Genomic DNA, 24,423 nt, shown 5'->3' with positions numbered 1-24,423 from the left:
GTAGCTCCTCGTGCATCTGCCACAGCTGTTGTGAGAAAAAAATATAATGTCAACCTGATATCTTAATAAGAGTGCCCTAAGTGTAGAAGGAAATAAAAAAAAGTACAGTCATGGAATTCGCATTCACCATATTGGGACAGGGCCTGCTGCCATCAAAGCATAGTCCACTAAGATCTTTATTTGTTATTAGTAGGGGGAGGAATCTAGTAGTTTGGTGTGGGAAAGACCTTGGGAAAACAGTTTTCACATGTTTTAGAGAAAAGTCTCCCTGAGAGACTACTGCAGTCATGAAAGCACATAAGTGTTCATGTTTTCTTTTTCTTTCCAAAGCATGTAAATAACCACTGAAAGCTACAACAGGCTCACTGTTTGATGCTGCATGTGTCTTTTATATTTGGCCATGGGGGGAACATGAATATGATTTAAGGTTATTATGAATACTATTTATTACCAGTGCTTGTACGAAACTGCACATGAGGACTAATCCCCCCTAACAGTACAGTGCTGTTCCTCTCCGTGTTGTTTACCTCTGTGCAGGGAAGCTCTGGGTAATTTCTGGGAGTAACTTCAGTGGCTTGGTGTTCACCCCCACCCCCCTCACCCCCACCACCTTCATTCCAGAGACAAGACGGGGGAACAGAGCTTTACTAGTCACACTCGGACCCTATATACCGTTGAATTATCTGCACAGATTGCAATAGAGAATAATTGATGTTTAACCTTTACAGCGCACAAGAGAGGTTTAGCAGTTCATATATTATTTCCTAGCTGGAGTGACAATTGGAAAACCCTTTTCTTTTTGGAAAACTTGGCTCACTGGGCGGAAAGAAGTCGTATAAAGAGTTGACCTCATATTAAGTAGATGCACGGTAAGTTCATTAATGTTCAGACTTCTGCTCCTCTCACATGACTGCATTTCAACACGTTAACGCATCATTGCGGCTAGAAGCTTAAAACACCTCCAGTCTGAAGTTTAGACCTAAAACACAGCGTTTTAAAAGACTTCCGTCTCTCAGGGACATTTACTTTGCATGTCTTAAAACAGATTAACTTTTTCCAACCCCCAACTTCCAGCTAAATGCCCATGTGAACATGTGACCATTTAATTACATCAAGTTCTCGCTTGTGCACCGCTCATAAACGCACCGCCTCAGCGTATTTTCTTTCCTATTTACCGGTGTGTGGTATGGTGATTATGTAAGTGTGCTACATTTCATTTGATTGCTGACGTACTATCCTGCTTTAAACAAGGCACAAGAAAAGACCAAGTTTCAGTTGACACTTTTACACCGAGCGATACCAACAAAAACTAATTATAAAGTGTTCCCCTTTGTATCGCGATAATTGGTGAGAACGTAAACTCACGTGATTTACTGACTTGAAAGCTACTCAGAATGGTAACATAAAATTATAAATTTCGATGTATCTATCCCTAAATGTCGTATTATTCACTTACCTATTTACATTTGAAGTTGTTCATTGTGATCTAAATAATTCAAGTTTTTTTTCTTCCTAATTACTAAACTGTTAGTAAACTCCGCATACCAATTTCTGCTTTAGCAAAATCTTTATACCTCGTTTTGGGCTTCTTTCCCGGCTCCCTATTATATTCCTTTTCATCACTGAGAAAGTTAACAAACAAGATTATTGGATTGGTTCTTGTTAGAATATTTCACACTGCATTTCTTCGACTAAACCTGATTGGCAGCCCTGTGTTGTTAATGTTGCTCCTGGGGTTGAAGCACTTTTCTCTGCTCCATCTCTCTGCTCACACCCACACTCTAGTCATGCATGAATCCCCAGCAGTGCTCTGGGCCAGGGAGGGAAACCTTGGCTCTGCTAATGTAAGCTTTGATGTTTGCATTACAAAACATTTTATTCCATGGCTTAGATTTTAGAGATTTTATAGAGAGCTAAATGAGTGTCTACCTGAATTATATTTTTGTTGTCATGTCTTGGGATTTTATTGCTGTAATGTGGCTCCGACAAACCTGTCACCAATATGCTTTTTGGTCAGTGGTGTAAAATTGTGGGTGTCCTACAACTCATCCAATCACAAGTAGCAGTCCCCCTTAGAACCTTAGCCTGTAAACATTTGAGTGTCAGGGGATCTGAAGAATGTCCTAGATAACATATAGACAGATGAACAGCCCCAGGAGACTGATGCTCTGTGTGTGAACAAGATAAACCAGCAAAACCAGTCCAAACCCAGTGACCCAATATTTAGTGCAACTCAACACCAGTCAGTCGGACCTCTCTACACCCAACCCCGACTTTCTGTGGTCCCGAGCCTAAAATAGACCTTTCCTTAACCAGTGTTACTGGGTCATACTATTAAGACACATTTTGTAAACGATCCTCTTATGTAACATCTAGCTGAGATGTAAAGTGTCCCCAGTAGTAATGGTCTCATCAGAGGGCTACGTACTCTGCAGAGAACAGTTGTAAAATGTGTGGCTCTGGAAGGAGCTATCCAAAGTTAAAAAAACAAAAACAAGCTATAAATGTGTAAAGAAACGCTTTAATCCTTATAAAACAAAGCAGGTTCTCTCTTTTCTGATGCCTCACTATTTGTCCTAACTAAGGAATCTTTTATTACTTGTCCTTGTTATATCCTTAACAAGCTTTGTTTCTTATCAGCAGGTACAATGAATCTTCTGCTGTTTGTGGCATTCTGCTCCTGGGTGGCTCCTGCACTGGGTGAGCTTAGCGGTGCTTTTTGTTCCACAGTTTCTTCCCGTCTCTATAGCTTAGTTTCCATGCTAAACACGATGATCTATCTATATAACAGGGTCTGCATTTGGCAGGGAAATGTTAGGTAAGTGTTTTGCATTAGACCTGTCACTGACACAGCATGGCCCTTTGATATGCTATTTTTTGGGGGGATTCAGATGCTTACCTATGCTGGTATAGCAGCTTGTCGTGCACTTGTTTTGGTTAAAATAACATTATATTTTTAGCATTACACAGATAGTTGTTTACATTTAAATTTTCCATTTCAACCATTGTACATCAGGCCTGTGCTGTGAGAAAAGGCCATGTCAGAATAGTGTAAACCTTTCCTTCTGCTGCAGTTTAAATAATCATTTATTCAGACGACTGCCAAGTTTTCCATTGTTAATGCTGGCCCTGGTCTTTGGTTCGCTTCTCTGTGTGTTGCCTGCCATCAGTTGAGCATGATGTTAAGCAGACTTGCCTACACTGATTTTTTAAAATCTTCTCTGACTCCTGGGTCTTTTAGAGTCAGACGTTTTTTTTTTCAGAGGTTTGTCAGCAACAAGATGGTAAAATGTGTTTTTGCAAAGCAGTAGAAGATCCTAACATTAGTATTTACTGTTGGATAATGAGGGTAAAGTGAACTCCAGGTCTTCAACCCTTGCTTTGCATTAAATAGGATGCAAGTATAAAAAAAATATCTCTGACTCTATTTTATTGTCATTTGAAACAGTTAATATCGACATTTATGTGAATGATATATGATGACACTATTTACCGTACAGGGTGTCCAAATTATATCTTGACTTATTGGAATCTAAATTTATGTTCACGAGCTGCTGGCATAAATTGGAATAGTCAAACTTACACTTCAAGTCTATTTGCCTGTGGTGATGATCTTACAGATTATGATTTTACTGTGTTCAGCATCAGTAGTAAAGGTCATACGTGAAAAAAACTACTAGGATGGTCTGACATTTAAAATCCTGTTCATAATCAGTTTGAATATTTAAGTGGAAGCTGTAAAAAACACATTGAGGAAGTGAAATGTTGCCTAGCACAAATGAGGAAGTATTTATGGAACCTGAAGTACAAACATACATTACAATGTGTTTCGCCAAGGTTACGTTCTCTGGTGTTCATCAATGATTTGTGAATTAATGATTATAACAGGTGAATGTGTCTAATTATTCTGCTTGTCAGTGAACATTAGGGAGGAATTGCACTTAAGCCTGTTACCAACTACAGGTCCTAACAAGATGTTTAAAACTAGAGGCACAACATGACTGCAGCCAGTATTTTTTTCATAATGGGAACGCAGACATGTGACAGGTCAGAAGGGTCTGTACTTTCCCACATCATTGAGCTTAGGTCAATCAAATACATACGCTGCAGGTAAACAAATATAAATCTAAAGGAAAACCATACAGTTGTTAATTTTGAGCTCTGCTGCACTTTGATGTTGCAAAATGTTTTCTGAAGTCTTTTTAACGTTGGGCTGAATTTGATTATAACAAATGCATTATGTAAAAGGTGGTGTGTGTGACAAAAATATTGCACAACCGAGACTGTGATCTAAATATTTTTGAGTAAGATATTCGTCTTGAATCCTGTATGTACACTTTAACATAGAGACAAGCTGTGGTTTGGAGTCCGTGTATTGTGCAGTTCGAATTAATCTCATTATCTGCTGAAATGTCCTTTTGCACCCATGTTAGTTTCTTTTAAAGACTAATGATTTTTATTCTTTTCTCACAGCTTCAGGACCAAATGAGGATGAAGGTTGGTATTACTTGAATAGAAGCTTAGAAAAGTCACATTAAGATAAGCTGTGTAGTTGTTTTAGCCGGCATATAAATTGGTGGTGGCACCGAACTGGCTAATGACTAGATGAATGACTAAAACTGCCGAATAGCCATAAGATGAGTGCTCTCTGAAGTGTGTCAGTGGGTAAATCTGCTTCTCATTTGTTTCCTCTCTCTGTTCTCTCCTACCAGACTACGACAGTGCGTTTCATTATGGTGAGTGCTGAGCAGAAGACTGTGTTCTTCTAATGGCCCACCCTCTGCACAGGAAACATCTGGGAGGTCGAGAGGAGTTTGTATTTTTCCACTTGTTTTTCCAGAAGTGATGGAAAACTTCCACCCCTAAGGAAAAGCCTATGAAGTAGTCCCATGGCAAATACTTCTAATCCTGGTCACTGTGCTGTAGTTCTGAACTTCAGTTCATCCAAGACCACCAAGAGCCCTGATAGAACGAACAGTGATGTATTAAATATGATAACTATCAGTCACCTTCAGTTTTTGGTAGTGGTCTCTATACCTTCATTGTAGCATTCTAGTCATTGTCTATGTCCTCTGGGTAGACCACTCAAGCAGTGTGGTTTTTTTTGGTCCTAGGTTTTCACTCCTTTTTTTGAGAGTTATGTCATAATAACTCATCTGATTTAATAGCATTCCCATACTTGTTGCTGCCTTCCTCATGGAAACACATACATTATCTTTTATTTGGGGTGTAAGCATTTTACAAGTCTGATTGTTTGGGCACCATTTTATTCCGCCTTAATAAGACATGCAACTCAGGGGTTAAAGATGACTGTGTCGTTTACAGTTTTGGTGACTGCAGTTCTGAGGAATTTGTAGTGCTCAAGCATGACCACTGGGGGCTGCAGAATAATTCTGCAATGCTGCTCTTGTGTCAGAATGCGGTTAGATATCAAACAAAAAACATTTGTTAGTTCAGTTTTTAACTGTAGACTTGGATATGCCTCCATGAATGTCTGCAAACACCAAAAGGTCTTTTTTTTTTTTTCCTTTTCAGATTATGAATCTCTGAGAATCGGTGGCCTGGTTTTCGCAGTGGTACTGTTCATCATGGGTATTGCTCTTATTGTCAGTAAGTGTATATCCACTTTAAGAACAGAGCAGATGTGCAATGTTGAGTGTCACTGTAAAACAATCTTTGCTTGTGGATCACACAGAGGTCTGGTATGGAAGCAAACACCCTCATGTTCTGTGTATCACAGCAGTTTGACCTTTATACCTTGTACATTTTCTCACGCATAGCGTATTTCTAAGGTTCCTCCTCCTACCTGCCAGCACATACTGTTACTGTCAGTGGAAGCCCTGAAATCAAAACCAACCAATAAATAAATAAGTGAGACCCACACACCATGCAGCACTCCTTTTCTGCTTCTGTGGGTCAAGACCACAGTGGATTCCTAACTGCTCTCTAAGAGTTGTGAACAGTGACTGTAACATGTTGTTAAGACTGATCCATTCACAAAAATATAAAAGCTAGCTGGTGAAAGTATAATTAAATAACAATACCACTTTGTCAAAACAACAACAGTGGAGCCTGCTATCACTCCAAAATTGAAAGACAGGTCATACATTAACCGAAGATAGCACGAAAGATATCTGTCAAATCCAATAAACCGTTTACTTATAATGTTTGTTTACATCTGCTGTCTTTGTAAGCAGTGAAGTAATCTGTTTTCCAATTGTCAGCTGTGCCTTGCTTAAGAAAAACTACACTGATTTTCCACTTTTACTGCAAAAATGTAAAATAAAAAACAACAACAAAAAAAACGTAGTAAATTTCAACAAAATGACATATTTGAAAATAACTTTATGCGATTGTAAAATGTACCAATTGGACCATTTATGTTTTTAACAACATCAACTTGCATATAACATTGTTTAATTGATGTGTTTGATTGACGATCTTAATTTAATCATCACTTTAGAAAGAGTGACATCGATTGGCACCAGGGTCAGAGGGAAGTCTTAAAAGCAGAAAATAAAAAGAGTACATAAAGAGAGCAATCCCTGGGGGTTTATTGTTTGACATTTTAAAGGTTGCCCTGGCGATTTAAAATAACATGCATCATTTGTAGAGACAACCTCTGGCGCCACCCAGTGTCAAAGTGAGTGTATAGAGTATGAACGTTATCTTTCAAATGGCTTACAGCGTTATTCTTAGTTCTGAGAGTTATGTAGGTCACTACCCTGGTGTGGGATTTCCCAGCTATTTTGCTGGCTGCATGATGAACCTTGATTACATTCTCAAGCAAATTTCGATGCATAATTCTGATCTAACTAAAATGTTGAGCCTTCTCTGAAGTTACCTTTGTATTTTGGAGAAGCTCAAGATGTCACTGGATATTAGGTTTATGTCCATAATGAGAAATCCTGCTTGGTGCATACAGTACCTCAATACAACAGTGCTCTCACTCAAGAGCACAAGAGCCTTGAGTGGCTTCTTGATGATGTTTTGTGATTGCAGTAAGCGGCATAAACACATCTGAAGGGTTAGAGGTTAAATGTCAATATACAATTATATTTATGGTACTGGCTCTTATTTTTTTCAACTAAAACATTTTTTTTAATTTGCTGTGATTTTATTACATAAACACAGTCTTGAGCTGGGATCAACAAGCTGCACACTTAAAAGGGTCCTGAGCCATGATGGCTGCATATATAGACAAGCTCAAGACTATATTTATGTACCCATTAAAGCCTTAAGCAACATCTTTTGTTTCGGACTGTGTCAGAGTTATCGATACTGTTGTAGTTAGATTGTGTCTCTTCTGTCCAACGATGAAGTTGAAGTTATAGACTTGGTCATGTTTCTTGTGTGTCCCTCCCCAAACAGGCCGGAAATGTACCTGTTCAAGGAGAGACAAGTGAAGGTAAGCTAATCGAAGTCAGATTAAACACACTCTTTTGCACTCTTTCTTTCAAGATTTGACATCATGAGAGCAAGATGACACATAACAATTAACAAGTTATTGAGACATTGACATTTTTAGTTGTGGTGTACCCACAACTGTTAGCTTTTGCTTCAATAAATCGTTTGAGACAAGAAAATTACCATTGCATGCTTCTACTTTAATGCCCTAATTTCAGGATATAATAACACTGTAGCATGAACTTTTTACATTTTACATATGTTTCACCCGAAAGTTGAATATCCCTAACTGTTTATGAGTAGTGTATATGTAAATGTTAGATTGCAGTGTTACAATGTAACAAACCTTTAACATTCCACAGATCCAGCGGTGCAGATGTGGAATCTGGTTTTACAAGGTGTAAATAATATTTTTTTCTATAATAATAACTGATATGTCAGAATATTACTATTTTAAAACTATATTATTTATAATTATATTATTTTGAAACTGAAATTGTTTCTCCAGCTTAGTAGATACAGAGCCAATGACTAGTTGAATCTGGTAAATGTCACACAAACATCTGTCCATCTATTTTTTTCTATTTGTTTCAGAATTGAATTTATCTTTCTCTTTTCCACAGTGTTGCTGACTAGTGCCAGTAGATGGCAGCAAATATCAGGATCACAGCTGAGGACAATCTTTCCATGAACACAATAAGCTTCCTTCAATTTCATATTGTTACTGTGCTCCCTTTTTAATGTGTTCATCATCAATGACATGCCAAATTTAATATATGGTAGCAGTATTGTGATTTGTATTTTTGTGACTTTAAGGTTGGTGCAAAATAAATTTTCATTTATAAACATCAGTCATTGCCAGTTGGTTATTGCCTATTGTTTGTATTCTAGGCTGTCAGAAGTAGACCAGTTCACATAGCCCTTTTATCATGGTGCACTCCTGCTGCTGACACTGCAGACAGTTCAGTTGCACATGCAGTTGGGAGACTTAACTACTAGCAGTGACTGCCTGAGTCAAGTGCTGCATTGTGCTTCTCTGGGAGAAGGATCTCTTTAAAAATACACTTAGTCTGACAAATCAGTGTTGCTAATTGCCAGACTTTTCCCACTAGTGAGCCTAGAATCCCCTGCAAAGGTAAAAGCCACATGTGTAGGGTATATTTTCTCCCTGGAGTTGCAGGAAGAGAGGGGACTGCACTGCACAAATGACACCACGTGAAACAAACTGGTGCATTTGAGCATACAACTCCACACGCCTTACATTATAAACTTTAAGAAATAATTGAGCCAAAAGCAGACAAATAATACCAGCAAACACTAAATATTCATTCATATTTCCATTTTTCACTCTTCATGGCTCATTAAATACAGTTCAATTGTCTGTTTTCTGGTAGGATTAAATTATTTTTTTCTTCTGACTTGGCCCACTTCCCCCTTGTAGTCCACACCCTTACATATTTATCACAAGGGAGTTGCACTACTGTGAATGTAATGTTTTAGCGTGACCAGCAGAGGGTTGATGAGTTTTACTGAGCAGCTCAGCCCGTTGTCCTGTCTAGCTACCTCACTTCACATTCATCTTACACTGCAAACCAGCAACACTTCTGGAAGACAGAGATCTTCTACATCCCTGCAGTGCAGCCATGGCCACCACAGGTTTGTTTCTTCTTTTTAATAGGATATGTAAATGTGTAGCACATAGAGAAGAATACTATTATCTTAAGATGGACAAATGTAATAGTTTTATTGTCTTTTCTATCTCTACGTAAATAACTTTTATTTTCTTGTGTATTTTTATATAGTCAATTAGCCTGCAGCTATTGTTGCTACACTGACAGTCAGTTTAACTGCTGAAGCATAAAATAGCAATATAACAAAAGGAGTTCAGTGAACTTCCAAATGGACAAAACAAATACACAATTATAGAAATTTTAAAAGTTAGTCTTTGTAGTGGAGGAAAAACTGGAAAGAGAAATACAAACTGCCAGCTCAGCCACTTTGGAGCGAGGTTTCAGCAACATAAAAGCCGCATTATTGATGCTCAAACATCCAAACAGTTTGGCACAGGCTGCAGCCTGCCACACACATCTGCAAAATAAGTTGCTGCATTGGTCAGGAGTGACCATGTCTCTTGGTTATTCTGCATTAAATATTACTAAACCTTCTGACCTGTATTTGCTCTTATTTTCTTTGCTGTTGTAATGAAAACCCTGTATCCTGCTGCTGGCTTGTAACCCACTTTTCATAGTGCATCTTTTTCTGCTGAGCAAAGATGCTGCATTGAACATGTCTCAGAGGAATCAAGTATGCCTGAGGAGTTGTGGAGCCAAGCCTGCAGATCTAGAGAGCTGCAAAGATTGCAGTCCTTTCTCCTGGGTTTAAAAAATAAAAGCTTATTGCTGCCCTGTGCGCGAAAATACACAATTTTTTATTTGCTCTATAAGTGACCTGACTCTTTCTTTGCAGAGACAATGTTTCCAGACCGAAGTGATTTTGATTATGGTAAGCTTTATACCACTTGCCAATTTAAAAATACAGCACCATGTTTAAAACACTTTTCAGTACAGTATGATTTAAGTTAATTGTAACCTTAAAGAATCCGAATGATTAATTGCTATTTGATTTGGTCCTTTGTAGATTATGAGACATTGCGGACCACAGGAGTTATTCTCGCTGTTGTTATGTTTGTCTCTGGGATTTTGATAGCCCTGAGTAAGTCTCAAATGGACCTATGTGCAGATACATTATTGCATGTTCATAAGCAATTTGACCTTTGTAACAAGTCTATTATTCCTCAAACAGGTAAAAAATTCACAAAATGTGTAAAATCCTCATCCAAGTAAGAGTTCTGCAAAGTTCAGTGGATGATCCGCCTGTGCATGCTGTATGAACTTGACTTGCGGGGGGAACCCCAACCAGTGTGGAAAAATATAAAATTTTCAGTCTTGTTTTTTGACTAAAATTGAGTTTCCCACAGCTTTTCCTATCCCTGCCCTGGATGCCTCTTATCTTAATTCCCCTTCCTGTACTGCATACACAACCTAAATCACACTTTCAACACATTAGAGAGTTTTCACAGAAGATTGTATGACAAACTAGTGGGTAGTGCTTTTGATCTTCTCCTTATCTCTGTGTTTGTGTTGGTAGTGTGTGGGCAGTATATATTCTCAGCTAATTGCATGCGTGTATGGCCACAGCAGAGGAAAGAGGGGGGTTGACAACGCAATTACCTCAGAACCCTGTGGCTTCGACTGACTTTGGATTCTGTAAACCTGACAATGGATATTCGTAATAAAATGTAACTCTAAGTTGAAGTCGTGGCCACAGTTTTCAAACTGCACAACAATATTTTATTGATCAAGTTAATGCACATTTTTATTGACTCCTTAATTTCCGTTTGCAGTTCCAGCTCATCTGGTACCCAAATTCCAAAGACAGAGGGTAAGTTCACTTCACTGAAGGGGAATGTTTCATTTTGGATCTACTGTTTTTTTGCTTCTGTGGTTCTCTCTAATTAGTTTCTTCTTCCTCTGCAGTACCTCCTCAAACTGTATAGAACATACAGTGCAAGGGTGAAGTAAAAAAATAGAGAGAGGAAGTCCCCACATGAACCACAACAGCCAATACATGCACACGTTGGATTTAAACATTGGTTTACAGCTAATATACCTCTGTTTGCTAGATGATCAATAAACAGGATTTTCCAATGCATCCCAAGCTGGTTTCATTTAGCCTTTCTGAATTCTGAGGACAGACTGTAAGTGTTCAGGTTGAATGTCTATAGATTACACCGTATTGTGTGAGGTCTACAGAAATGTAAAATGACACAAAAGATACTCCCAAACATTAGACTAGTTGATTTATTCAAATACATCAATTATTGACTCTCCTCTTTACATTTTACTCTTGTAAAACAGTAAAATTAGGAGTTTGATTTCCCATTTCCCCATTTTGGATCATTGTTATCAGCCGCATGCATTACATTGTTGCAGTTGCAACATCTTTCTGTATATTTCCACTATTTGGGGGCTTAAAAAGCAAAAAAAAAAAAAAAAAAAAAAAAAAAAAAACAATAACAATAAAACAAAAACAAACAGTAAGACATCATAGCATAGAAAAAAATAAATAAATAAAATAGACCAAAAATAAATCATGTGCCAAAATTTAGCAGCTACCATAATGTCTTGATAAATATTAAAAGATGGCATTAAGTGCTGTATTACATTTTGAAAATGTTTTTATATTACAATGGATACAAGGGGTATGAACATGTTGGTTTGATGTTATACTATCAACATTGTCCCCTATTTTACATTGAAGGCAAAAGTATAAAAAAAATATATTTATAGGATGTCAAACCTAAAGAATAAGACCAATCTTCGAAACAATGGTCTTAGCCACTCAACATGATTTTATCAGTTCCTTTAATAATCAGAAATAGTAATTATCTCAGCAGATGTAATGCAGCAATTTATGAGCAATTTTTTGAGAAAATTAGACAATATTTCATTATTGTTTACTTGTGAGACAGATCTCTTGTCTGTCTGTGCTTACAGGAATGTATGACATGTCTGCTAAAATAGATGACACATACTGTAGATGAGACGCAGCTCAAACTATTTATCCCTCAAAATACAGTCAGAATGAAACCTAATTTCACCTGTGACTAAGGTTCAGGTCACAGCCATAAAGGTCGATGGAAGTGGGGCTTAAAAAAATGAATGCTCTGTGTGACTGCAGCTCACACAGTGACTGCTGCTCATACAACTTTTTAGTGGGACGGTGTATTTTCCGTTATTCTAATTTCTGTGTGTGCCCTTAAAATCAAAACAGTCACATGGAACACTGTTACTGTACTATTATTCATTGCCCATGACAATTTGTCACCGCACTTACTCATGTAATGTGTGTAATAACAAAGGACATTCTTTGTCACAATCACTTTCAAATAATTTTACATAGTAAAGTTAGTTTTTCCACAAAGAAAATAAATTGTATCTGATGGTACAACTATAATGTAACAAGTATGAGATAAAGTTCAGTAATAGATTGGTGATAATTGTTTCATTTTTTGTAAAATACATACTCTTAACATAAGCACCCATGCAGACTAAGATCAAAACCATCACTTAGTGTATCAATATGATAACATATTATGATGGGGGGGTTTTGACAAGAGATTTAGAAAGGTTTCAGGGACATTGTCCTAGAGGTCAAAGTGACGATTTCATAGAAATCAACTTTAAACTGGGAGTGTAGCCTATTTGGAAAATGATTACTCCACTTTCCACAGCACCATCCATACCTTCTACTTTTTAAAGGTAACTAATGCTTTTCATTTTCTGTTTATAATATTAAATATCCATTTTGAATTAAAAAAAACATATTAGTCAGGAACGGCAGGAGCATTTTGTAAAGAAAGCCTCAGTTGGAGCATAATACATCTTGGATTGAAATGCTTTGCCCGCACTTGAATACTTTAGCCTGTGCGTGGAAAAATAAATTACGGAACTATTTCTTTACAGACACTAAATCACAGGTAATTTAAGCTTTATGCAGTAAAGCATCACTTGTGTAATCCAATGTGAATTATATCTAGGTATTATTATGCCAAATGAATTTGTTACAACATATAGGCCAGAGACTCCCAAAATCTCATAGCAATATTCTGTAAATCCCCTTCTCAACAGAGGAAACATCATAGACTCATTCCCTCCAAATTGGGATTACTATTGTTTTTAATCATTCCTGGTCCTGCAAGGACACGTTGCGTCGACGAGAGGAAGCGTTTCGTTTCTTCAGCATGAGCTTGAGCTAAAAATTAAAAGATAGACTTCAATAAATAAAGAACTGGGATTGAACTGGCCTCCAAACCGATGCAGAACTTTACAGTTGAAGCTATTGATAGCTCACCTGATCTCCCTGTGGGCCACTCTGCAGCAGGTGAGCTGGTTGGTCATTCTCCAAGTTGCGGATACTGGGATCGGCTCCTTTGTTCAGCAGCAGCCGTAGGATCTCCTCCTGGTGGGGGTTACCATGGAGACCAGCTGCCATGTGTAAAGCGGTGTGACCATGAGCCTATAGAAAGAGTGAAAATGAAGCATGATTCAGACTGTGTAAAGTCAGGCATGTATACAATGAGTATATTTGTGTAAAGAATTAAACACATGAAATCCAGTTCTGAGTTTCATGTCAGTGTGGGACTCACTTTCATGTTGACAAACTCTTTCATGTGGGGCAGGGGAATATTTAGCAGATAACGCACCAGCTCAATGTTCCCCTCCTTAACAGCCAAATGCAGCACAGTCTTGTTACTTTTGATTTCCTGGAATCCGAGAATTGGAAGGGATGAAAAATTAACAACATAATGAAACCACAAATCAGATTGAGACCTTCAAGTGTCAAACAAGAAAGTGAAAACAAAAGCAAGAGTAGGGCAGGTTTGGCTCCCACTGTGATATTTTTATGGTTAGATAAAACCTGGGCACTTCCCCTGTGAACTGTGTATACAACAAAAGGTCATGGTTTAGGGTGTTGGACTTTAGTGCTTCTGTGATCTTTACATTCAGCTATCTATAAGTTCTCTATGACAGAACAACAGCTCATGTGACATTCAAAATAGGGAAAGCAGGACTGTACCTGGCTATGCAGGGATGCCCCCCCATTGAGCAGCATCTGCACACATGAAAGCTTCTGCGTCGCCTTGGTCTGAAGGCTAACATCAAGCAGCCCACTGGCAGACAAGGCCTTCATGGTGACACTGTGAGAAATGGCTGCACAGTGCAGTGGAGTCATACCTGAGGCAAAGACAAAGACTAGTATGTATTAAGACTTTATTGATGAAAAGAGAGAAAAAGATTCCATTAAACTTGAATTTAAAACCAGGCCCAAATTCGAACGTATGGTAACACAGTGTCCCTTCTGGCTGATCATTGACCCAGTATATAACATTGAATCACCTTCAAAATTGCGAGCCTCCAGGTTGACGCCAGGTTTGCAAGATAGAATTACCTGCGAGAAAAGACTTGCTCAGTATGTAGATAGCTTTTCTGACCTGCTGTAATAACGATTTACTCAGACATAGTTCAGTCATGCTGCCATTTACCTGCAGAACAGTAGGGAATCCATAATGGGAAGCCAGATGAAGTGACGTTTGTCCTTTAAGATCACAGGCATTGATGTCGGCTCCTAATAACAGCAAATCTTGCACGATCTCTGTCTGGTTTGCTGTCACTGCCACTAGTAAAGCCGTCTGCACAGGCACATTCATTAATCACAAATTATTTTATTTGTCTAATAAAAACACGCAACAAACAAAGCTATTCACACATTTTGGATTTTTTTTTCATACCTTTCCCTTGTGTTCTTTGGCATCAAGCTTCCCTATTTCTTTCAGCCTCTCTGCAGCAGCAAAGGCACATTCCCTATACCCCTTGGCAGTGTAAATGTGCAGAATGCTGATAGAATGAGAACAGGCAACAAATTATTTAGAAATATGGCTGAAGAATCATGGTAATCTCAGCAACAGATGTCACAATACTCAACTTACTCCATTTTTTTTGTCATATCTTAGTTTCTAGTCATCAAACATGAGTGGCTGACTCACTGATATCTTTTGTTTTTCTTTATCTTTCTAGGATTGCCAGATTGCACGTGGCTGCCACTTTTAGATTGTGACTGAAAGTGAAACTCCTATGGAAGTAAGTACATTTTGCCTGCACATTCATACAAAACTGTAATGTCAGCAGTGTTTGAATCCAGAAACACTGCACTGTTCTGAATAGTCTTTCATGACATATGGTAAAAGCCCAATGTTCAGTGTAGTCTGTAATATTGCAATCTACTACCCCAGAGAAAAATGTGTATAGGTCCATATTTCCCAGGTTTTTCATGGGGATAGTTTGCAGACTCGTATAAACTAACAGCATATACTCACACGCACGCAAACACTAATAAGCACTTACGTGTCTCCATCTTCATCCTGTCCAGCAGCTCTGTTGTGGTCCATCCTGCTCAGCAACATCCTGGCCTCTGCAAGCTTGGTGGTATCTATCGACGAAGTAAAACTCGGCTGTGTGAGGGACCAAGATGAAGCCATATTGGGATCTGGGACTGTCATGGGGCACATCTGTTCAAAAGAAAACCAAAGAAAAGCAAAAGTATTTTTATGCACTTCCAGTTAAATACAGCATGTTAACTAAAGGGCTGACAAAGGAAGTTCTCTTACAAATGTCGGAAACATTGTATCTCCAAATTCTGGGACCTGCTGCTGTGGGCTGTATTCAGATTGCATTGGGAGGCTGTAACCTGTTGCATGGCTGGGTCCTGGATGGTTAGTGAAATAATTGAGTGTAGGCTCTGGTGTCGGGTTCCACTGCTCATAGCTCACTGCCATGTCTGTGTAGCTGCTTGATGCACCTAGGATGGAGTTTTATTCATCAGCAGTGAGTCATTATGCTTAATATAAAATAATTACAAACACATTTATTGTGCTGTGCACAACATGTCCGACTCTTACCTGTGCAGGTAAATGGTTCTGACAAGGACAGTTGCTGGAAGAAGAGGGGGGGGGGAATATTATGAACAACAACATCTTTAAACGTGATATAATTTTTAGTAAGTCCTGAGCTGCTCAGTGTGGGGACGTACTGTAACAGTATTCGGAGGAACGGGATTTGTGCCGGCTGTAGAGCAGGGAGGTGGCACAGAGGATGTCTCACGCCTTCTCTTCTCTTCCAAGAGTTTCTTTACTGTGGGCAGAGTGCAACACGGCTTCTCCTTTGGCGCTGCAAAAAACAAGGATTGGACAAAATTGTACAATGTTTCAAAGCTGAGGGAGGTCCAAAACGCTTGCATTTTATACAGCAGATCAGTGGTGATTTTGCGGGCTTGATCCAGAAGTTAATTATTTAGTTATTATGAAAGTTTGCCATTTATTTTCTGTCAATCACTGAATTCATCAACTCTGGAAACAGCTGCATCCCTCATCATACAAGAAAAACTGCAAACCTGTTTCTCCAGTCACATCATAAAAACCACAGTTAAAAACTAATAAAGTGAAAAGATAAAACCCTTTAATGATATGTAGACAAACTTTTAGTTTTTACTGCTGAAAATAAGTTCTCTCTTTTTGAATCTCTGAATCACAAAATATGTCAAATGGGTTTTGGGTAGACTCTCTGTCTTTTTAATCACACTGAAAAAAAGGAACAGTTTTAATCTGCATCCCATTGAGAGATGTTTGGCTGTGATGAGAGTAGAAATATGAAACATGTTCATGTTGCGGCCTTGAACTCCTTTTAATAAGCCTACAGTTGTTATTTCTGCCTGCTCAGTTTCTCCACAATGGCATTTTTCTGTTCACCTTCAGCTATCAACATCAAATCCATCATATTATGTGTTCTGTTTCCACCTGATGATGCAAGAAAGCTTTAATAAAATAATTGTAATTTCCATTTAACAGGTAAAGGAAAGGAGAAAAATAGGAAAATAACATTGCAAAACAGAATTCTGATGTTTCCAGCTGACATAATCTGACCACACAGGTTGTTTCCTAAAATACTTCTTCACCCCACATGTGAAAAATAAAGCGATATTTCCACCCTGTCTGTGGAACCAGAGTACAAAGATAAAGCTCTGACAAAACCTCCTCCATTAGGAACACAGTTCATGTGGCCATACAAACCAGAAGATTCATCAGAAAACCTGCATGGGATTGCCACTGCTTATTTTCTATGACAGCTTCCTGTCTCGCTCCGTTACGCTAACAAAAAAAGCAAACCACATCTTCCTGCCTTTACTGTGTTGCAGGCACGTCACCTCAACACGTGTAGTTGCCTTGTGCTTTCTATTGCACTGATGTCTGGGAGGCAGAGCAGAAGAAGAGTGGTGTGTTCTTTTGTCATTTCTCTTTTTCTTTTTACAGCAGAATGCTGTGAGCTGTGGTAAGCCAAACATAGACAAGACAGCTCTGTTCACTAGAGCAAATACAAGGACAGTGTAAAAAAAAAAAAAAATGCAAATTCGAGTGAAAAAGAAATATGAGTTCATGGACTTGCCAGTATACTGGTGGTTCTCTCTTCTCAAAAACAACTATCTCACTTCCAGCTGAAAACCTGCCCTTAACAATAAACCCTTGTGCTGTTCTCCGTGATGTACCATTACCACGAAAAGGTCACTTTATCAGAATAAATGACATCAGTCAGTACATTTCACTGACACCAAGTTTCATTTTCGGGTTCAGAAGTGTTACTCTACTAGGTTACTTAATCCTGACTCATTTGATCTTTAAAAAAAAGCCACCTTTGGCATTTTTATAGATTACTTAATAACTACACAATGTAGATGAAACTGTAGTTAAGCAAACCACCACATAATAGAAGTGTCTCACAATTTCACATCAGCTGAGAGAAGCTAGAGGTTTACTGGCACAAATGGCTTTTTAATTGTTATCCAAGACTAAGAGGACACTCCCATGTTGGGTAAACACTAACTGCCCCCACACTGTATTTGGGCTACTCTGCTCTTTATTCAAATAAGGCTTGTGGAAACCCCTGGACATTGAGTCATGTGCGTGGGAGGGTGGGGATTCCGACGACCTTTCTCTTTTGGCTCGGATCTCAGAGAAAGAAAGAAGCAGTGCACAGTCAGTTTCCTCATTTTGTGGTTTAACAGACCCAGCACACATAACAAAATATGTCACCACTAAGGCTTGTGTTAAAGAAGGCATGAACAAAGAATGTTAAGCAGAGCAGGTAAAGCTATCACGTCACACAGCTCGCTAGTCTGGCATTAATGAAAACGGGAAATGAAAACAAGTAATGGAGGGTGGAGGTGCATCAGGGTTTCCCCAAATGATGACCCAACTCTTGGATTCACCCAAATAGCTTTCATGCAATGAGAACCGAGAGAACATCAGATACATGAAGGTATCATGGAAATGACTGAATGAAGAGTTGATGTATAGTAGCCCATCAGCAAATAGGTAAGACATAGTTACTTAGAAAAACTGGGTTATTTGACTCAGATTTAGGATCCACTGTCCCAAACAAACTCAAAATAAAAACTCAAAGATGTTTTCAACATAATAGTAGATGTGTGTAATCTTAGATATATTTGAGTTAAATTTGAATTATGATGCTGCCATTGATGAATGCTGACAAAAAGTACAACATTGTATATTCTCCATAAACATGGTAAATAAAGAAAATGTAGGATTTTTGCAGTAACTTGTATTCAGCCATAAATAACAAATGAAAAGATGTATACTCACACTTATCAAAGTGCATGTCAGAAACGGTTTTGCTTTGAAGTTTTCAACAGGTCTTCCTCTTGGTCACCGATCTGTTCAAAGCTGGATAAACCGACAGAGCCGGAGGGATCTGTGGTGTGTGTGAGATGCTCTGGTAGCCTGAAGTCTGTGTCTGGTGCTTGTACACACAGAGCACGTTGTTCCCCATCACCGCCCCCAGCTGTGTTCCACGCCCTCTAGCAAAGGGGAAGCCACACATTTAACATTGCTTCAAACTAAGGCATGTTATATTAAAGAGAACAGAATGTGAGAAAAAAGAGCTGGGATATACACTTACTAGCTATGTAAACAATAACTACTACAAGTATACAAATGGGGACATTATGATTCACAACAGTAAAGAAACATGCCACAATGTAAAAAAACAATGTAATGTTAATAACAAGTAAAAGTCCGGCACTGACAATCTACAAGTAAAAGTCCCAAAAGGAAAAGCAGTCATTTTATAGGATGACTCATTTTCTGACTATTATATGAATTGATTATAGTTATTGATGCATCATTGTAATGCTGCTGCTGGTAAAGGTGGGGATAATTTTAATTACCTTATATCCTGCTAAGTTGTTTGTGAATTTCCCTTTCTGAATCAACAAGTCTTGTCTTAACATCTAATAATACATAATCTGAATCTAAAGCTATCAGATAAATGTCAGAGTAAAAAAAAAATAGCTACCATTATTTTTTCATGGATTATTATGTATGGAAGGAAAAGCTTTCGAAGAAATAGAAATGCATAAATTTAGTACAAGCACATCAAAACTGGATCTCAAAAAGTGCAGTTTACTTTCCATCACCTGTACGATCCATCTTTAAAATGTATTACAGCTTTAAATGTATTTGTACCAATCATGGACAATGGCTCCTACAATCATATTGAAAATCATATTGATGCATTTTAATGTTTGTCGAGGCTCCCTAAATTTAAACAAATTTTAACTAATTAACATATCATGTTTAATAAGCTGATCTCATGTATTAGGTATATTATTAAATTGAAACGTTAGGTCTCTGTACTTACGTACAATACTTGTCACTTGTTATGCTACAAAATGTGAGAACAAGCGTTTTGGCAACTCAACGAATCTATCAAAACCTGTAACTTCATAGAGAGAGATTTTACTTGACAACATTTTAATGAGTTGCCAGTTTCTTTGTTTCACTAACAAACTCAAAATAATAATGAAGATAATAATAAAACACTACAACAAAACAACAACCTTATACTAAAAACAGTGTTTCAAAATGTAAGGTTTTCTTAAACCTAAATGAATATTTACAAAAGTCCATCAGTAGAATCTGTGTTTGCACATTAACAAATCGTATGTCAGAATATTGTACTTTTTTTTTCCATCTTGCTCAAATACATTTGAACGTCAATGAAATCAAACACAAGTTGTGTGTTATGCTACAAGTTAATGAAATAATAATTCAGCCAAGGCTGAAGAATTAAAAGGGTTGATGGGGAAAATTGATTTCAGAGAAAGAAACTCCATAACATTGATAAAACTCTGTGAAAGGTGAAATGATGTATTCTAAACACAGCCCTAGGATCTCACTTTTTTGAAAGGTAAAAACATATACACTTAAAGCTGCTCCTCTGTAGAGAACAAATAAGTGGCCAGAGGACAGCATGGATTTAAAGGTAATAATTAATGAGAAACATGAATGATATGGGTTTAGGGGTTAGGCTCATGACTTCCAACTTACTTATGAAAACTTAAAATTCCACCTCCTCTTCTGCTTTTCTTATCATTTGCATTTTTTTATTTACAGACAAAAAGAAAAAAAACAAAGTGTGGCCAATAATTAAAGAAATAATGAAAGACAATTAGCAATGTAACCACATCAGTGTGATTAGTCACTAACCCTACTTTTAGCTTGGTTTCTAATTCCCAGACAGAGAGTTGAAAGTTAAATAATATTACATTAATCTCTTATGGTCTGGACACAATATTTATTGTATATGGATGCATACATCAATGTTTCTGTCTGTGTGTCTATGTAAATGTACCTATACATTTCTTTTGTGGCATAGGAAAACATAACTATGTGAACTACTTATAAATGGAAAATTATTTCCAATCTAGTGTGTATTATTTTTTAGATCAATACAGAATCTTGATGTCATTTTTATTTATAGTGAGGTAATTTTAGTCCAAAGTAAGAAGTGGAAGTTGAAATAGCAGAAATATACCAGAGAGCAAAAGTGTGTGGAAAGAAAGCAGGCTATAAAGAGATTTTCAGTTTCAAATGGATCAAATTTTAAAGTTGCACTCTGGCTATAGGAAGTCTCACAGCTCTCTCTGCTGGTCATACAAACTCCAGCTGACAGCAACATTCAAGACTTTTAAACTCATAAGTCAAGATGTTGACTGGCTGGACAAAGGACTTCACTGGATGAACGAGTATCAAAACAAAAAGTCTCTTGAGTAACCAAACTATAAATCTTTAAATGTCATTTTCAGTGGTTGTGTATAAAATACAGTTAAAGTAAAATAGGCCTTGGTATTGATGGTGCATGGCCACTAAGAGTCAGTAAAGTCACACTTAAAGCACAGGGCTGACATTTAAACAGCTATCACACTTAAGATTTCCTGTCTTCATGATTCATTTTCAGATGGTCTAAAAACACACAGTGATGGTCATGGTCATGTCCTCTACTGTAAATACCAACTTCTGCCAACAAGATATAGTAAAGTTTCTTGATGTGGAGAATCGCACAAAACATTTTTAACTTTTTTAACTAAAAGTGTTGTATTTTAGATTGCATTGAAATCTTAAAATACACCTTCTCAAACCATACATTCTGGCAGATTAAATTTGGAGTCACAAATATGCCAATCTGCGTTGAGTTTGCACTAAAACAAACTGGCGGTATTTCAGCCCACCTGATGAAGGATAGAGTTTTGACGTCAGCTCTCAAAAGTGAATACTAATGGGAAATAAGAGTCACATCATCTTGTGGTTTCCAGGCAGAACATCAGTGCGAGCGGAGCAGGTATGAGGATCTTAAGTCTTCTTTATTCCACATTTTAACCTTTCAGTATCTGTCACATTGCAATGGTTTGTGTGAAGAGAAGATACATACAAAAATAATGCCATTTTAAACAAAATGTGAATATAGAACTTGCTACAGGAAGTATATGTCATAAAGCTTAATGTTTTTTAATCTAACGTTTTAATAATATTAAAGAAATCATCTAACGATGATTTTCTTTCTCATCTCTTTATGGGAAATGCCCAGACAGAAACTTTTGACTCATTGTGACACTGGAAATGTTTACTATTAACTACTGCAGAAGAAATAGTTTGAATCTGTTTCAAACAATTTAGTTCATTTACCTTTAACACTGAAAGGAAATACAGTGTAATATGAAGGAAGAAAATATAATTTTGTAAATTTGTAAAGCATGTAACACAGGACAAAGTTTGGTCTCTTTTTGTATTTTAGAAAGCACTTAACTGAGTTGACAGATTTGGCCATGGCGTACAACAGCTTCTTCATTGCAGGCCTATTTTTTCTTAGCAGTAAGTATGTGCTCACACACACAAAGACACAGTTGTTTGGGTGGTCTTACACAGGAAAAAAGAAACCACAGACATTTAGTTTGCACGACGGAAACTTAACTGAAGGAGGTGTTGCTGCATGGTTTTATAGGCAAAAAAGTATCAGCTCTGACTGAGTCTTGTTTGTTTCTCTTTCTGGTCTGCAGACTTGGCTGAGGCACTAACAGGTGAGTATAGCAAGAAGAAAATGCACATACCCTTGAAATACAGTTCTTATTAATTATTAATTCATTATCAATTCAAAAAATGCAAACCAACCATGTAGAATGAATCAGTGTTTCCACTTACGTTCACATCCTTCGTTTCCTCCATCCCACTCTTCTTTCCTGTTCCCTCACTATCTGTCTTGTGTTTGCCAGACAACACTGTGTCTTGCTACAGGATTGAGCCAGGCACAATAGCAGGCATCATTTGTGCAGACGTATTGTTGACACTCATCATTGTCATTGTGACCTACCGCTGTGCCAGCTTTCGACGTCAAAAGATAGATAATGGTAAGGTGTAAATTCAGAAAGGGGTCTCATTGTTGTAGTTTATATTGTGAATGTCTGGTCTCTCAACGTCTTTTGAGGATTGGTCTGTTTTTTGTTGTTGTTTTTTGGTAATTTCACACACCCTTACTTTTTTCTTTTCGCTTTCATTTCTGTTTTTCAATAACAAGTTCTATTCTCTTATGTCTTCACAGCTAATAAAGTTTATATGAATGTCCGGGCCAACTGCAAGAGCTAAACCAAAGATGGTGCAGCACCTTAAAATAATTATGACTTTCTTGTTTTAGATCCGGCTCTATAAAGCTTTGTATTTTGTTTTGAATATTAAACATTAGTAGAGTTTGGGTTTTTGTTAAAGAGTAATATGTAGACATGCAATAAACCATCAGCCAACGATTTAAAACCTACATTGACCTTTTACGTGCAAACACATGCATATGTGCTCTTCAGCTTCCTGCTAGGAGTTACCTTAATAAACCTCAATATATCAAAAGTGTATTATGCTGTACTACAGAAACTTCATGTCTGCTAATTAAATTCTGCAGTCTGATTAAAATATCTGAACGAATAAATGAATAAAGGAATGAATGATATGCAGTTGTATGTGTTGCAACTGTAACTGCACCAAACAGCGCCCTCTGCAGTTGAACTTTGTGGCAAAATGAGTTACCTATAGTTTTACTGGCTCTAAATCTGTAAATATTTAAAATTTTAAAAGCAGTGTTTAATGTCTATTATGTTTTATTACACGTAGTGATTTTACATAGATGTTTCATAATGTATGTTGCATCTGTCAAACTAACAGTCAACAAAGTTTTCAGCAAATATTGTGTTTACTTACTACTTTTGTGTATTGTGTAAAAATGTTGGTCAGTTTCTATTTTTTATTTTTTCGGATATATTTTTTAGCTGCCAAAGGTTGTTCACATCATACAAATCATAATGCTGTGGATGCATGCAACATCTGAGCTGTGACTAATACAGGAAATCAGATTTGGGACAGATGACGTGAAGTCCCATGGCGTGTGTTAAGACGATGCTGTGGTTTCTGGACCAAAGCTAGTTGTAAATTATCTGTCTGATCTAGGGGTCAACGGTAATCACTAACTGGCTCGAACAGACAGGGAAATTACTTTCACTGCAGATTTTTTCTCAAGAGGCCAGGCATGGTGTTGTAATGTTTTGGTCTAAAGACTCTCAATATATGTTCACAGAAAGTCGTGTTATGTTTTACTTAAGCTTGTAATCGCTCTGAGGTAACATGACTGTTAAACTTAAGGGAAGCTTTTGACACCATGTAACATTGTATGATATGTAGACACTGGCAGTTGGCCAATAGTTTTACAGTTTTACTTAGCAATAAAATAGTTTATTTGTCTGCATTTTAGTTTTTTTGTTTTCACCCCTATAACCTGTACAGAGGTAGTAAGAAATTAAGTATATTTACTTAAGTAGTGTAGTTCACAGTAGTATGCAGTATTTCCATTTTAGGTTACATTGACTTTCGTCCAAATACAGATGAAAATATAGTAATTGTACTCTGCAATTTTTTTTTACAGCTTTTACAGCTGTAGTTACTAATTGCATGTGCAGATGTAGATTCTTTATGCAAAAACTAATTAATAAACAATTCAAGATGTATAAGTC

At 37.4% G+C, this 24,423-nt stretch overlaps 3 protein-coding genes across 7 annotated transcripts; 2 read left to right on the top strand and 1 right to left on the bottom strand.

The window, feature by feature from the left end:
• The first annotated feature begins 478 nt into the window (after positions 1 to 478).
• LOC137130250 (FXYD domain-containing ion transport regulator 6-like) lies at positions 479 to 11,501 on the top strand. Of its 5 annotated transcripts, XM_067510113.1 has the most exons (13): positions 480 to 869; positions 2,641 to 2,700; positions 2,792 to 2,818; positions 4,474 to 4,497; positions 4,713 to 4,736; positions 5,536 to 5,610; positions 7,372 to 7,408; positions 7,770 to 7,805; positions 7,916 to 7,951; positions 8,031 to 9,063; positions 9,874 to 9,909; positions 10,811 to 10,848; positions 10,944 to 11,501. In XM_067510113.1, exons 1-7 carry the CDS (start codon positions 863 to 865, stop codon positions 7,404 to 7,406), a joined length of 252 nt encoding a protein of 83 aa, XP_067366214.1. In that variant the 5' UTR covers positions 480 to 862; the 3' UTR covers positions 7,407 to 7,408; positions 7,770 to 7,805; positions 7,916 to 7,951; positions 8,031 to 9,063; positions 9,874 to 9,909; positions 10,811 to 10,848; positions 10,944 to 11,501. The 5 variants fall into 5 exon arrangements, with proteins under 5 accessions (XP_067366216.1, XP_067366215.1, XP_067366214.1 ...); XM_067510115.1 differs by lacking the exon at positions 7,916 to 7,951 and having other exon boundaries at positions 479 to 869; positions 2,644 to 2,700; XM_067510112.1 differs by lacking the exon at positions 7,916 to 7,951 and having other exon boundaries at positions 482 to 869.
• LOC137130249 (NF-kappa-B inhibitor delta) lies at positions 11,441 to 21,737 on the bottom strand. The gene is made up of 13 exons (XM_067510111.1): positions 21,607 to 21,737; positions 18,680 to 18,894; positions 16,057 to 16,193; positions 15,926 to 15,959; positions 15,635 to 15,825; positions 15,372 to 15,535; positions 14,759 to 14,864; positions 14,513 to 14,659; positions 14,367 to 14,418; positions 14,047 to 14,204; positions 13,616 to 13,732; positions 13,321 to 13,485; positions 11,441 to 13,221 (listed from the first exon to the last, which is right to left on the bottom strand). Exons 2-13 carry the CDS (start codon positions 18,693 to 18,695, stop codon positions 13,150 to 13,152), a joined length of 1,359 nt encoding a protein of 452 aa, XP_067366212.1. The 5' UTR covers positions 18,696 to 18,894; positions 21,607 to 21,737; the 3' UTR covers positions 11,441 to 13,149.
• On the top strand, positions 21,583 to 24,376 carry hcst (hematopoietic cell signal transducer). Its single transcript, XM_067510117.1, has 5 exons — positions 21,583 to 21,716; positions 22,170 to 22,246; positions 22,432 to 22,452; positions 22,645 to 22,779; positions 22,971 to 24,376. Exons 2-5 carry the CDS (start codon positions 22,201 to 22,203, stop codon positions 23,012 to 23,014), a joined length of 246 nt encoding a protein of 81 aa, XP_067366218.1. The 5' UTR covers positions 21,583 to 21,716; positions 22,170 to 22,200; the 3' UTR covers positions 23,015 to 24,376.
• Positions 24,377 to 24,423: the final 47 nt, after the last annotated feature.

Source organism: Channa argus, chromosome 7 (assembly GCF_033026475.1).
Source record: "Channa argus isolate prfri chromosome 7, Channa argus male v1.0, whole genome shotgun sequence".
In the NCBI taxonomy this organism is placed as follows: Eukaryota; Metazoa; Chordata; class Actinopteri; order Anabantiformes; family Channidae; genus Channa; species Channa argus.
The sequence above is the reverse complement of the archived record's forward strand: the minus strand, read 5'-3'. Positions and strand labels throughout refer to the sequence as shown.